The following is a 15,691-nucleotide window of genomic DNA, read 5'->3' as shown; positions in this document are numbered from 1 at the left end:
CACCCTTCCAGGGAGGCATCCGTGGTCACTGTCTCCTGGTGGGCTGGGGTCTGGAAGTCCATGCCCGCCGTCAGATGCGCGCGGGTGCCCCACCACCGGATCGCTCGTCGGAAACTCTCGTCGAGTGTGATCCTTTCCTCGAAGGTGCCCGTCGTTTGGATCCAGCGCGCGTCCAGGAACTCCTGCAACGGGCGCATCCGGAGCCTGCACATGGGAATGAGGTAGATGCAGGAAGACATCATTCCGAGGAGGGACTTGATGGACCTCACCTTGGCCGCGTCGGCCACCAACATCCGCTGCACCTTGCCCAGGATGGTCCTGGTCCTCTCTTCTGACGGGGAGGCCAGAAGGGACACTGTGTTGAGCCTCGCTCCCAGAAACAGAGCGTCTTGCGCGGGTACCAGGTGGGATTTGGCGTAGTTCACGGAGAATCCCAGGTCCGTGAGAAGTTGGACGGTCCTTGCCGTGTGAACGACGGCGAGTTCCCTCGTCTTGGCTCGGATGAGCCAGTCGTCCAGGTAGGGGTAGACGTGGATCCCCTCGCGGCGCAGCTGCGCCGCCACCGGTGCGTAGACCGAAGGGGAGGGCTTTGAACTGGTAATGACGCCCTTGGACCACAAACCTGAGGAATTTTCGGTGCCCCTTTAGGATGGGAATATGGAAGTAGGCATCCTCCAAATCCAACGACGACAGGAAGTCTCCTTCCTCCAGCTGGCCCAGGACGTGCTGGAGGGTGACCATCCGGAACTTTTGCGCCTTGATGAACTTGTTCAGACGTCGCAGGTCCAGGATGGGGCGCCATCCCCCCGTCTTCTTCTTCACGAGGAAGTATCTCGAGTACACTCCGGAGCCCCGAAGCTTCTTTGGGACGAGTTTGATGGCGCCCTTCCTGAGCATCGCCTTTACCTCCAGGAGAAGTTGAGGGACGTGAAGTTCTTTCCTGGCCACGGGGGGGACGCGCGGACACCTTCTTTGAAACTCGAGCGTGTGGCCCCGGGCCAAGGCGTCCAGCACCCAACGGTCGGTGGAGATGGACTCCCACACGCTGACGAAGCTCGCCAGCCGGCCTCCCACCGGGGTGCTTCGGTGGGGGCCCGACCCCACGGCCGGTTCAATCCTGCTTGGCCGAGGCTTTGCCGCCTTGTCCTCCTTGGCGACGACGGCGGGGTCCGCCAGACTTGCCTCGTCCTCTGTAGGCCTCCTGAGACGACGAGCGGGCCGCTTGACGGTAGGTGGAGAAACCGCCGCCGGAACCTTTGGAGGCGCCCTTGCCTCCGCTGCTCCGAAAGGGCGTCCGTCGTTGTTGCAGAACTCCCAGGGCCCGGGCCGTCTCAGTGTCCGCTTTAATGGCCTGAAGGGAATCGTCCACTGTTTTGCCAAACAGGTTGTTCCCATCGAAGGGCATGTCCAGGACTCTGGTCTGAACGTCTTGACGGAAGTCCGTAGCCTTGAGCCATCCACGCCGCCTAAGGCAAACGCCGTTGCCCAACTGGCGGAACCCAGTGTCGGCGATGTCCGTCGCAACGGTAATGGCGTGGTCCGAAGCCACCTCACCTTCCTGCAGGATCTCCAGGGCCTCTGTCCTCTTGTCGTCCGGCAGGAAGTCCAGCAGGCGAGCCAGTTTGTACCAGAGCTCCCTGTCGTAGCGGGCCACGATAGCCAAGGCGTTGGCCGCTTTAATCGTCGTCGCTGCCGACGAGATGACTCTGCGTCCCATAGCGTCCAATTTCTTTCCCTCACCGTCCGGTGGGGAAGTCGATGTGGAGGCCGCACCCCCCCCCCCCGCTTTCTTCCTGCCCGCTGCGGAGACGACGGAGTCCGGGGTAGGCTGCGCCCGGAGGCACAGGGGGGCCGTGTCCGGGACCCGGTACTTCTTCTCGTACCGGTCTCTTCTAGCTGGCGTCGTGGAAGGGTTCTTGAGGAGGGTGAGGCCCTCATCCCAAATGTCGTCCAATAGAGGCACTGAGAGGACCGTCTTCCTCTTGGCCTCGCGCCGCTGATAAAGGAAACCTTCCTTCTTCTTCTCCTCAGGGCATAGTTGAAAAAGCTCGGATGCCCTGGAGATCATGGAGTGGAACGATCCAATCTCGTCGGGCGGAGAAGCCCTGGTGGGAGGCGACGACGGTACATCCTCGTTGTATACCTCGTCGTCCGTACCCGTCGCTGCCGTGTCAGTCCCCGTATCATCCCCTCGGGTGGACGGGGAGGAGGGCTGGAAGGGGCGCGACGGCTGAAAAGGAGGCGGAGGGTGGATCCTTCTTTTCTTGGTAGGGGGAACACCAGAAGGTCCCGGTTCTGGGTCCCCCGACGGGAGAGGTTCCGTCGGCAACGGTAGTCTCGTCCTTATCTCTGAGCATAAGGACTGTATAGCCAACAAAATGGCCGCCGAGTTGTCTCGCGGCGCTGGCAGAGGGGAATCCGACGGGCGATCAGGGGCCCCGTCGGTACCCTCGACGATGTCGTCGTCACCTGCGTCGGGATCCATCCCGACGGGTCGGTCTTCTTCCACGCCGAGGCCGTGGCTTAAGACTTCGACCAGCTCCTCCTCCGAGGTTGAGGCCGAATCTACGACGACGCCCTGCCCCCCTTTTTCTTCCACACGGGGGATTTCACGGGGGTCCTATCGATGGGCACAAAAGATGACTCCCTCCGAGGTGGCAGGGAGACTCTGAGCCCCGAGGTCGCCACCACTGGTGTAGCCTGCACAGGCTGAGCCAGGGCCGCCGCGACAGTTTCGATAGAGGGCTTGGCCGGATGGATTAAGGCCTTCACCACCTTAGGTGCGCTCACCGCCTTATCCTTGAGGGGGGGGGCACCGCCTCGCTCCCCCTCCGATGGGGCCTTCGAGCTCGACCGGGGCCTCTCCAGGAGCTTCGCCGGGTGCTCGGCCTTCCTCTTACCCGACCCAGAGCGTTGGCTCGTGGTTGATGGTGCCGGGGAGGGTGCGCCCTGCCTGGCGCCCGTAGAGCCCGACCGTTCGGCGCTCCCGGTGCCAGCGGACTCGCGGTGCTTGGCCTTATGTTGGACCCCCGTCGCCGGGGCGTCCTCAAAGGTCTTAGAAGACCGCTCAGATTTCTTCTTCTTCTTCTCGCCGGACGGGCTCTTCCCTTCTAGCCAGTTGGCGAGACGTTGATGGCGGTCCTTCATGGTCCGCTCCGACATGTTGCCGCAAAACGCACAGTCCTTCTCCACGTGCGTCTTGTCCTCATGTAGGCAGTAGAGACAAAAGGAGTGTTCGTCCTCCTTGAAGACGTTCTGCAGCTGGCATCCAGGGCAGACCCTGAACAGCTTTCCGGGCGTCGAGCTTCCCTTCTCCTGGGCCATGACCGGGCCTGAGAAACTTCTGGAGTCCTCCAAAAGCGTAGCTCGACGAATCTTCACCCTGGAGGGGCGCAGACGAATCCGACACGGGTCCCCGTTGATCGGATAGAGAGTCGGTGGAGCTTGAGGCTCTTTTGACCGAAAAAACGTGAAAAAAAAATAGCACTAACGCTCGAGAGCAATAGCACGAGGATCCCAACACATGAACGTGCGGTAAAAATCTGAAGATGGCTGCCAGAGGCGGTGCTTAGGTAGAGGGCAGTCATTGGCTGTGGTCAGTATGACGCAGAGACCAGTGATTGGTTATTACTACGAAAGACAGATCAGAAACGAAACTGATACTGGTTTTTTCTTTACCGAGGATTCCCAGCCTGACGACGGGGAATATTCATGAGCATGTGAATCCATGCCAGACCCCATGCTGGAGAAGAGAGAAATATATTAGAGGATGTCTATGTTCCTTCCATCCGAGCGGGGAGGAAGGGTGGGCGCATGTGAATCTAAGCAGATACAACCATCAGAAATGCTTTTACTGTAAGTAATGCATTGTCTTCTGATGTTTGTTAATCTGCTTAGAATCACATGCTGTGCATAGACTAGCGAGCAGTACCCGGAGTTGGCGGTGGGTTATGAGAAGGAACAGTAGAGAAAAGATGTCTTAATACTGCCTGTCCCACCTGGGAGTCAGACCTAGAGTGTGCATCTAGACAGTAGTGTTTTGTAAAGGTGTGCACAGAACTCCAGGTAGCCGCTTTGCAGATGGACTCAAGGGGAACATTTGCAAAGAATGCTATGGAAGCCCCAGTGCCTCGAGTGGAATGTGCTCTTGGCTTGAAGGGTAGTTCTCTCTTAGCAAGAGTGTAACAGAGAGTGATGCATTGAACAATCCATCTAGATATAGTGGACTTTGAAACTGCATCTCCTTCTCTTCCTGCTGCCACAGAGACAAAGAACTGATTAGTCTTTCTCAGTGGTCTGGTTCTTTCCATGTAGAACATGACAGCTCTGCGTACATCTAGTGTATGCAGACTTTTTTCTCCCAAGCTGGAAGGGTTTTGAAAGAACGTTGGTAGTTCTATTGACTGGTTTACATGAAATTTCGAGATAAATTTTGGTGCAAACCTTGGGTGTGTGCGTAGAACCACCTTATCTTTGTGAACTGTTACGAAGGGGTCTAGTACAGAAAGAGCCTGTAGTTCACTTACTCTCCTAATGGAGGTGATAGCTATTAGGAAAGCAGTCTTAAGAGTGAGGTCTTTAAGAGTTGCCTTGTGTATGGGTTCGAAAGGAGGGCCCATGAGTCTAGAAAGTACCACATTTAAGTCCCATCCGGGAGCTGGGTTAGCTATCGGAGGGTGTATTCTCTTTACCCCCTCCATGAAGGCCTTGATAACTGGTATCTTCCACCACGACACTTTAAGTTGGGAAGTGGTGTATGCAGAAAGTGCAGCTAGGTGGACTTTAATAGAATTGAATACTAGACCCGAGTCTAGTAAATGGGTCAGGTACAGAACAATTTGTGTGGGAGAGCAGTCAACAGGGTTGATGTTTCTTCCCCTACACCAGATGACAAATCTTTTCCACTTGCTAGAATAGCAGTGGCGAGTATTAGGTTTTCTGGCTTCCCTGAAGATGTCCATACATCTCTGCGGGAGTTGTAAATGTCCAAATTCTATGATCTCAGGAGCCAGGCTGCTAAGTTCATGGTCTGAGGGCATGGATGCAGTGTCCTGCCCTTGTCCTGTGACAGCATGTTGTACGGGCAGGGAAGTTTCACTGGGGGGGATAGGGACATCTCCATCAAGTGAGCGAACCATGGCTGCCGGGCCCACATTGGGGCCACTAGTATCATGGTAACCTGCTCCTGGTGCATCTTGTGTACCACTTTGTTGAGAAGGGGAGTCGGGGGAAAGGCGTAAACAAATTTCCCTGACCATTGAATCGACAGACCGTTCCCCTTGGACTGGTTCTGGGGGTACCTGGAGGCGTAACTTTAGCATTGTGAGTTCTCCAGAGTTGCGAACAGGTCTATTTCCGAGAACCCCCATTGCGTGAAGACGTCTAAGACGATGTCTTTGTGCAATTGCCATTCGTACTCTTCGGGCAGGGAGAAGTCTCTGCTGAGTTTGTCTGCTAGCAGATTGAGTTCCCCTGGTACATGTTGTGATAGTAGAAACATGTTGTGTTTGAGAGCCCACTTCCATATATTCTGGGACAGCTTGGACAGTCCTGGGGAGTGAGTGCCCCCTTGCTTGTTGAGGTAGTACATGGCTGTGGTGCTGTCTGTGAGGACCATCACTGTCTTTCCTTGTAGGTGTTCCTGAAAGGCTTTCAGTGCTTTGAACACCGCTAGTAGTTCCAGCAGGTTTATATGCTTGGATGCTAAGCTCGGAGTCCACGCTCCGTGAGCCGTCTGATGGGATAGGTGAGCCCCCCCATCCTGTAAGGGATGCGTCTGTGGTTAGAGTGGCTTCCACTGCGGGTGTGACAAAAGTTTTCCCTAATAACAGGTTTTCTTTTGTCCACCACCGTAGCGAGAGAACCAAGACCTGCGAGACCACCACTAGATCGTCCCATTGTCCGCTGGCCTGACACCACTGGCTGTAGAGCCACTCTTGCATTGGGCGCATGTGCAGGCGCGCGTGAGGTACCAAATAAATACATGACGCCATCATCCCTAGCAAGCGCATTGCTTTGCGTACCGTCACCTCTCGACCTGCCACATAATGGGGGATCTGAAACAGCATGTTTTGGACCCTCTCGTTGGAGGGGAAGACGAGGCCGTCCTTTGTTCGAATTAGAGCCCCTAGGAATTGTTTGATTTGGCTGGGGTCTAAGCTGGACTTCTTTTCGTTGATGGAGAAGCCCAGTTGGGACAAAAGGTCCACGGTCTTTTGGGTATTGGAGCATGTTTCTTAAGAATCCCCTGTTATGAGCCAGTCGTCGAGGTAAGGGTATACCGGGATGGATAACCTGCGTAGGTGGGCCGCTGCCACTGCCAGTACTTTTGTGAATACCCTTGGTGCAGATGCTATCCCGAAGGGTAGTACTCTGAACTGGTAGTGCTTGTTCTCTATCTTGAACCTGAGGTATTTTCTGTGCGCTGGCAACATTAAAATATGAAAGTATGCATCTTTCATGTCTAGTGTTGTCATGTAATCCCCTTGTGATAACAGTGGGATTACTTCCTGCAAGGTCACCATACGAAACTTTTGGGGTTTGACAAACTTGTTCGCTGGGCGCAGATCTAATACAGGGCGCATGGTTAAGTCCTTTTTGGGTACAAGGAAGTACACTGAATAAATACCTTCTGTTACCTGAGATAGGGGGACAGCCTCTATAGCTTCTTTTTTCAGTAGCTCTTCTACTTCTTGAAGAAGAATGGTGAGGTGTTCCGGTGTCATGCGTCGGTTCCGTGGGGGTCTGTACTTCGAGGAACCGTTGAATTCGATGCAGTATCCGTGGGCCATGGTGGATAAAACCCAGCGGTCTGACGATATTCCCTCCCATGCTGATAGGAACGATGTTAGCCGGCCCCCGACCGGTGATGCATGGGAGGGGACCCGAATCTTCGGGTCATTTGTTGGTATTGGGCGTGGAACCTTTGGGGCTGGAGCCGCGACCTCTTCCTTTGCCACGGCGTTGGCCTCTTTGACTGAACTGGTTGGTACCCTGGTTAGAGGGCCAGTTGGTAGCAGAGTAAAATTGCTGTTGGTTTTGCTGGCGTTGGCCACGAAAGGAGCGTCTATTGCCGTAGCCGCGTCTGTTAGGGGGCCTAGAAATTTGGTCAAGAGTCTTGATGGTATCAAACTCTTTTTTCGCATGTTCTAGGGCCTCATCAACTGCTTTCCCAAACAGATGTGTTTGGTCTATGGGCTTATTTATCAGGGAAGCCTGGGTTTCCGGCTTAAATCCCGAATTGCGCAGCCAGACATGGCGTTTGATAAGTATTCCCTGAACCAGGGAACGGCCAGCCGTCTCTGCGGCATCTAAGGAGTTCTTTACGATGCCCTGGTTTACAAGAGTTCCCTCTGAGATGATAGCTAACAGGCGTGAACGCAGGGGTTCTGGTGCGTCCTCTGCTTCGCTGCGCAGCTTGCTCCACTGTGCATCTGCGTAGCTAGCTAGTAGGGAATTGTTATTTGCAATCCTAGTTGAGAAGGCTGCGGAGGTCGTGATTCTCTTCCCAAGTGCATAGAGCTTCTTGCCCTCTTTGTCAGGTGGTGCCTCACTAGTGGATAGTGGTACCCCCGCTCTTTTTCTTGTATTAGTAACTACAAGGGAGTCCGGAATAGAATGTCCTCTGATGTACAAGGGGTCAGAGGACGAAGGGCTGAAGAGCTTTTCTATCCGAGGGTTGACCCCTCTGACTAATGCAGGATTGGAAAGGGAAGGAGTTATTCTTCTCTTTATAGAAGCCAGGAGCGGAATAGACTGACTAACAGGGGCTTTTTCTTTAATAACTTTTTCTACAAAGTCTATGTCAGGAAGAGTTTCCCCTGTGTCTATTTCAAAATGCGCTGCTGCCTTGCACAATAGTGCATTAAGTGAAGGTTGGTCATCTATGGGAGAGGTGTTTCCAATAGGTGAATCCTTGGGAGGAGAAGGGTGAAAGGCATCCGGGTCTGAGTGCACTGATGGGGATTGCCAAGGCTGCACTGATGGGGATTGCCAGGGCTGCGAGGTAGCTGTATCTTCTTCAAAAACTCCTGCACTAGTGTAAGGATCTTCTTCAAACCCCTCTTCCTCATGTTCTTCCTCTCCACCCAAACCCTCCTCATCTTCCTGGAGGTATTGCTCCTCTTCAGTGAGGTCATATACGTCTGTAGAAAGGGGAAACAGCCTAGGGATCTTGACCCTAGGGTCATCCTGGGGCCATTCTCTTGGTCTTTTGTGTGTGGGTGGGTTTTGGCTTCCCAAAAACCTTTCCATTTTCTCCATACAAGAATGGAGTCTTTCAAGGGTCTCATGGGGGACCCCTGAATAGTCTAGAGGGGGGAAATCAATGTTTTCACCTTCCAAACGCTTAGAACGCTCCCACAACGTCGAAGAAAGGTTTCCGTCGCCCTCAGAAAAGCCCTCCGGTAGTTCAGAAGTGCCCTTAGATGAAGGGGGCCGTTCCTGGCTACTCTTGTGCTTTTTCGGCGTTTCTATAGCTTTTTGTGCGGTATTCGACGTCTGTTTTGTCGTCCGCTTACTTTTGTCTTCGGAAACAATTCTCGCCAGGCTCTCGACAACGAGTTCGTCAGTAGAGGGCTCTGGTGTCGACGTTGCCTGCGTTACGCGTTGTTTCTCGACGGCCGCTCTATGGAGCGTTACGTCGGATGATTTTGAGGTAGCGCCCGTGTTTGATGAAAGCCCAATCGCTGGTCGCGGCTGCGTTTGCGGGTGGGGCTTGAGACCCTTATGGTCTGAGGTAGACGCCGGAGTGCCCTGCGTCCCCTTCGGCGCTGATGGATCCGTCTTCGACGAAGAAGAGCCGTGGGTTGTGTGCTTAGGCCTATGGGGTCTATGTGCGTCCTTGTCGCCGGGGTGTTCATCCCCATAAGCAGGGCGTGAGCCGAGCCCGTCGGGGCTGGGGATGGACGTCGAGGAGCGCGAGCGCTCCTTCTGGGGGTTAATGACTTCCGTAACGGACGTCGAGTTATCACCCTCCTCGTCACTTTCTGTAACAGCGGCGGCGGGTGAGGAAACTGACTTCGACATAGCGTAGTCCACCCACCTCTTAACTTTTCGTTCTTTAAGAGTTCTTGGTTTCAAGAGCTTACAGGCCGCGCAGCTGTCCTCCTTATGATCGAGGGGCAAGCAACGATTACAGAGCTTGTGTTTATCCTTCCAAGTGTATTTGCCCCCACAGCGTGGGCAAAACTTAAAAGGTGTCCTCTCCATAGCTGAGGCAATAATAACTGGTGATAACAACCCCAAGGGAAAGATAGGGGAGAAAGAACGACATGCTCAAAGAGAAGATAAAAGTTCAAACCCCCACTCTCCCTATTGTATGTTGGCCGGCGAGGCCAGGCCACGTGTTCGGCAGCGCCAAAGGATCCCCTCCGTCTCTTCCCCTCCGTCGAAAACTTGCTCGGCGGAGAAACAGCTTCACAGCTAACATCGAGTGGAGGGATCTTTAACAATATAATAAGTATAATTAAGGACCAAGGTCCGTAGTAAGTATTTTGCAATGTCTCTCTAGGAGCTCCGCGTAAGGCGACCAAAAGCTGGGCGGAAAAAAACAATCTGAGGGACCTCGACGCGTGAGGGATTGTGGGTACAACGCACGTCACTATAGGGATAGTGTTACAGACACGCCTTGTCGACGTCCCCTTTTCGACGACAAAAAACAAAATGCAATACTCCGCAGTGACCAATGGATGTCGGACCTATGCACAGCATGTGATTCTAAGCAGATTAACAAACATCAGAAATAATGTTTCAAAGTGCCCACAGAGAAGCAGGGATGGAACATGGGAATGAAAAAAAATAGACACTGTGAGAAGGAGGCGGACCTACTAGGCCTTGTGAGCATTCAGAACGCGAAAGAGCAGAGAGGGAGGGGGAAGGTTTTGTTTTATCAGGGAAGGTGCAGGTGGGGGAAAGTGCTGGCTGTAAAAGGGGTAAGTGCTGACAGTAAGTAGTTCTAAGTGCATAGGTGGGGTGGCCAGCCGAGAATAAATAAGTGCAGGCCAGTAGTGGCATCGGCCGGTGGGTGCCAAGATTTGTATTTGATCCTTACAGCAACCAACAGCCAGTGGAGTTTTTAGGGCTGGAGAGATGCAGTCCCTGGGCTTAAGGCCATGGATAAGTCTTGCAGCCCAATTCTGGATTAGCTGGAGGGCTCGTTGAGAAGAAGAGGGTAGATTAAGGAAGAGTCTAGTGCAGTAGTCTAGCCTAGAGAGAACCAGGGCTATAGAGACGTTGAGCTACTGGGGGGAAGTTCGGAAAGGAAGAATTCCTTTGAGGAGGTGGAGCTGAAAGTGGGACTTCTTGGCAAGGTCCTGAATGTGAGGGATCAAGGAAAGAGGAGTACAAGATGACGCCAAGGTTTCTGGCCTCAGTTGAAGGGGGAGAGCCCATAGAAGATGGCCAGAGTGAGGGACTGAAAGAGGGAGCAGGGGTCTCAATAGTAAGGATCTCAGTCTTGCTGGCATTGAGGCAGAGATCATTGGAAGCACACCAGGACTGGATGTGCAGTAACAAGCACTATAAGTAAATTCATCATCATAATATTTTCTAAACGAAGCTTGCATCACGCACTTTACAGACCTGCATTTGGTCCCTAAAACCATGAAGGAGTTCAACGGTGCGCTCACTGCCCAGCTAACATACCTGAGTGAACATTGGTTTGCCATGCTGTGTGACCATTGTGCACTGATCGCAGTCCAGCGACACAAAGTTATTATGGAATGATTCCTTGGGATGCTTCAAGACGTAGTACAGTTCTGTTGCGCCTCCCTCGAAGATGCTGCGGAAATAGCGAGGAATCAGCGTCCGCCCAATTGCTAGAGCAGGAAAAAAACACAAGGATTATGAAAAAAACATTATTAGTATGACATTTATTTATACGAATATACTGCAAACATCACATTGAAACACTAAATGTCGGGCTTATTACAGTCATCTAAAAACAGGAACACTTCAGAAGGCAATTATTGGTCACATTAAATAGTTCACATTAGTGGCAGAGACGCAATGCCCTGGGGCGCTTACTGTATCTCTTTGGTCCATCCTCCAGGCAAAACGTGATGGTTAGCATGGCATCATCCTCAAAGAATTCTGTAGTAAAAGCATCCCACCACAAGTTGTCGCAATCCTGCAAAAATAACGGAAAACACGACTGTGTTATATATTTATAATTAGGTGAAAATGGTTTACCAGGAGGCTGCCCCACCCATCACATGGTTTGTTACCAAGTTCAAAGCTAGAATGTGCATTCCACTACTGGTCTGACTGGAAGGTTGCTGTTGGAACAGCACATGAAAGTCTCCCAGATCAACTCTTGCTGTATTTTCTGAGAAAACCGTTCCTATCCGATATAACAGTGTGGGGAGATTGACCATGCACAAAATCCAGTGTAGACAAAGCAAAAGGTTAATTGGAGTTCAGGGTTTATTGGGTATTTCGGTTCGCAAACCATTCATGGTTTGTTTTGCACTGCATCCCCATCAAATAGGATTATGTAATCAGAAAGTTCACAGTTTTGGGACAAGTGAAGAAATGCATTCGGTACGACACCATCAAAGACGAAATGTTTCCCTCATGTGATCAACACAGGCCAAGATGAGCCAAAGCCATAGTTCCTCGAAGAAAGGCCATTCCCAGTATAGCAATGACACCATGTAGAAATGAAAGCGGCAGCGCCATTAGTAGGCACCAAATACGTGCATTCATAAATATCATTTATTATGCACTTATATAGCAAGTACATACTGTTTCAAAGCGCCCACAGGGCAAACGGAGGGTATAAGGGAGTGATACATATTGAATACACAACAGAGGAGGGGAAAGGAAAAAAGGACGAACCTAATATGCCTTGTGAGTATTCAGAATGTGCAAGTGCAGCAAGGAAGTGGGTAGAGGGGGTAGGTGCTAGAGTGTCCATGCTCATAGGTGAGCAACAGATGAAGTGCAAGGTAGGGGAAGCGCTAGACGGCCTGGAGCCGTGTTGGATCTAAGTGCGAGCCACCGAGGCGTAGGGTGTGCCAAGGCAAGTGCTGAGAGTAGACAGTGTTAGGGAGATTTTAATTTCTGTGCTAATTCCCTTCAACCTTAGAGACCCCCCCGCACTTTTGCTGCACTTGGGGCTAGTGATTTTTTTCCTCCTCAGAGAGTGGGACCTTTTTCTCACTCATGTATTTCTCCCCGACTAGGATTTTTGTGTTTTACTGTTGTATGGAGTCTGATAAACTCCATAGGCATCTGCCTTTGCATGGTGATGCACAGCACCTCAGGTGCAGTACCACTAAGAAGTCCCTTGGACTTCTCTTAATGTTTAATTACATTTTCTTGGGTGAACTGGTGAACTACCGTTCACAAGAGTAGTAAGGTGATCCCCGTCTTACTTACCTTTCTCTTTGTGGGACCAGCACACACCACCCTATGTGGAGTGCTGGAGGGTTACTTAGTAATTGCCCATCCCTCTTCCCATGTGACATGTGTTGCTACACTAACATACTGTAAATGGCTGGTGGCAGTGGTTTAATTTTACTACCAGTGTGCATTTTTACCGCAGGCTGAATCATCAGCTGCAGTACAGCAGCCGTGGGTGACCATTTTCCCCAAATGGCCCCAGTCTTCTTTGTTCACCATTTTCTGTTAGTTCAAAGCCCACCCAGGCTCCAGTGTGTCTGGAAAGACAGGAAGTGAGTGAGGGTCCTGAAGCGTCCCTGTCCTTTGTCTCCAAGTGTGCATGAGTGAAACCAGTCCTTATTGGCTGGCTTGCTGTCCTCAAAGGACAGTCACCTCGCTGTGTGATTGACTGCCTAGGATGTGCATGAATGGAAGAAACCCGCTTAAAAGGAGAGGGTTTTGGGACTACAGGCAGAGTCGACCACTGGGAGAAACGCCCAATGATGAAACTGTGAAGCTTACTGCAGCAACCTCCTAGACCTTTGAATTGCCCAGTGAAGCCCTACTGCTGTCTGAACTCCTTTTTTCACCTCGACAGAGAAGCTCCGGACGGAATGACTTCTCCCCTTGGGTTACTGGGACCAACTTACCCAGAGACGAACTCCAATGGACCACCATCCCCCGATTTGCAGACTCCGTTGCTTCGGATGCCCAATGCCAGGGGTCGAGTGTCCGTAGTCAAGTGCAACGTCTGCCGTGGAACAAATCTGGCTAGAAGCACCAGGAGACTCCTAAAGACCCTCCAGAAGCAGGACCTCCACATGCAGAGTCCCCTCACCATAGTGCAGGACTGAGGGGACAAAGAGTCCAATGGGTGTCCAAGATCCGCAGCAGTGCTGTTTGCCAAGCGCTGAAACCGGGAAGTGCTGAATCGAAAAGAGCCTGTAGCTGCAGACAGCCTCCCAAGTACCATTGCAGGAGCCCCCCAGACGTTCTCCCTCGTGTCCCCACAACTGAGGCTCAGGAACAAGGGTCTGCACCGCTGTATCAAGACAGAATCCAGCTGGACCACTCTTCTTCAAATCAGGGGTACTGTTTAGGCTTGGGGTACTTACCTTATTGCCTTTTAGCCGTGCTCTTCTCAGTTGGTGGGAATTGCAATGTCTTATCTTTTAGAGTGGATTTAAACTCTTCTCTCACATGCTTAACAGCTTGTGACCCTATGAGTGATTTTTTCCTAAAGACTCTCTAACCTTGTGCGAGACTTTCATCTAAGAAGTGCATCAGATCCATAGACTGTGTCCCAAATGACTTTGGCTGTCCTGGCTCCCTGAAGACTCTTCTAGTCCACTGACTTTGATACTGTGTGTCCCTCGTAGGTGGTTGCTTGTTGTATACCGTTGCTGCTGGGAAGGGTTTATCTAGATTTCATTGGAAGATTTAGCTGTCCTCACATATACTGAGAAACTGTCTAACCCTTTTCCTTCCTTAACCTTTCTTTTCTGCAACCTCAGAATCTGCAAATTATACTAGTGAGATATATAAATGCCATTACTGTGCTTATGATTGAAGTGCCCTCCGGGTGTAGGAATTGTGTAAGAAGCATATCCAAAGATTATCCACTAACTTGTTTTGATTCTATTCTGAAAAGTAATTTTGTAGTATATTTACATTGTTACAACAAAATTGCCTTTTTAAATAATGCTCATATAAAAGTTTTTGTTAAATAACTTTTTAGAACTGAAACCTTGAGTGTAAGCGTTACTTGAATACTTATATTTACGGATTTCATTTGTACAGCTCTACAACTCACATGTACCCCTCCTGAGATAGTGTGACCGAGCAGCCAAGCCTATCAACTTGTGTAGTACAGACATATACCAAAAGGTGGGTTACCCAATACCAAGCAGAGTGTTTTGTAGTCTCTCACCGTGTGATTGCACCAATTCTTACCTAACAGTCGAGGACGTGACCAGAGAGGGGAATGTGGAGGAGCAGATGTGTACGTCACTGGAAGACCCTACCCACTCACCTCTGACCTATTAGATGAACAGTAACACACTTTGCATGACACCAGGCATTATTTAAATACTGCATTGAGTGTAAGAGAAGTTATGCCCTCAAACAACAGTACCAAATGTACCCACAAACTGACGTGGTAGCAGGAGATTTGCAGACACCACTGAATATCGAAACGCTGTAAAGAAAATCTGACAGGTGCAGAGTGACATCATAAGGAGAAGATACAATGACACACAAACGATTTAAAGAATGAAGATATATTCTGAAGAAGCAAAGTAACATTCATACAAGTGAGAACTAACTATATATAAGTAACCAGATGTGTAGTAAATGTATATACGCAGAAACGGAAGGTAAATGAGTCGTATAGAGGCTTGCTGTAGTAGAAAATATAACCTGGGTGAAGCTGCCATATTGAAAAGATGGATGGCGGCTTTGAATAATAGTAAGTGAAGAGCTCCAAGGAGAGAACAGGGCTGCAGAGCCGCCAGACGCTAGAAATACAAATTCATGCATGAACAAAGAATATCTGTTGGCCAAAGATCAAGGATACCACAGCAAGAAGTAACTCGATGGTACAAAGGGAGTCAACGAGGATAAGCAATATACGCAGGTCATATTTCCCACAGGTTAAGTAAATGAGCAAACATTTGCGAATGCCAAGTATTGACAATTAAAGATGCCTCCGTCAGATAGGTTTTATTATTAGCCACGTAGGATGACGTCATAGCTGACACACATCTAGGTGTAAAGCCTTTGTGTACGTGAAATGGAACAGTGTGTGGGATATGATTTGGTGTTCGCAAGGTTTCCCTACTTTGAGCTGATAATAAGTAGTATTTTGCAATATTCGTGAGTCTGTCTGCTTATTTGGGTCCAAGATTGTTTATCATGGTAATTCCATTCTGCGCATAAGAACACTCAAAAGTGATACTGCAGAAAGTATAAGGCTCAGAGCAAACCACGAGATAGCAGCATCTGCAAAGTATGTGACTCTAAGCTGATTCACAAGCCGCTGAAATACAGATCTGTGCAGTGTATTCTCTTGGGACCAAATATACTTCAGCACCAGCCCCCCCCTTCCTACCTGAAGTAATGACAGACTTCTCTGCCATAGCCATCACTAAAGAGAGTTTTGTCTAGCTTTTGGCTGGAATCCAGTCTTTCCCTTAGGGCTGCAGAAACACCTCCCTTACTTTACCTTTGGTCTATCTTGTGTTCGGAATCCTGTATAACCTTATGATAGATCTTTCCACACCCCTCTCCAGAAGACTATGAAAAAATC

General features: G+C 50.6%; 1 protein-coding gene across 11 annotated transcripts in view; it reads right to left on the bottom strand.

The window, feature by feature from the left end:
- The window catches only part of LDB1 (LIM domain binding 1), a 590,338-nt gene that overhangs the window by 76,427 nt on the left and 498,220 nt on the right, over positions 1 to 15,691 (bottom strand). For all 11 annotated transcript variants that reach the window (XM_069611602.1, XM_069611606.1, XM_069611601.1 and 8 more), the window contains 2 exons: positions 11,026 to 11,128; positions 10,645 to 10,817 (listed from right to left, as the gene is read on the bottom strand). In XM_069611602.1, coding sequence (XP_069467703.1) covers positions 10,645 to 10,817; positions 11,026 to 11,128 — 276 coding nt within the window. The remainder of the gene's footprint in view (positions 1 to 10,644; positions 10,818 to 11,025; positions 11,129 to 15,691) is intronic.

Source organism: Ambystoma mexicanum, chromosome 8 (genome assembly GCF_040938575.1).
Source record: "Ambystoma mexicanum isolate Mex_15411 chromosome 8, UKY_AmexF1_1, whole genome shotgun sequence".
Classification (NCBI taxonomy): Eukaryota; Metazoa; Chordata; class Amphibia; order Caudata; family Ambystomatidae; genus Ambystoma; species Ambystoma mexicanum.
This window is presented reverse-complemented; position numbering and strand designations above follow the sequence as displayed.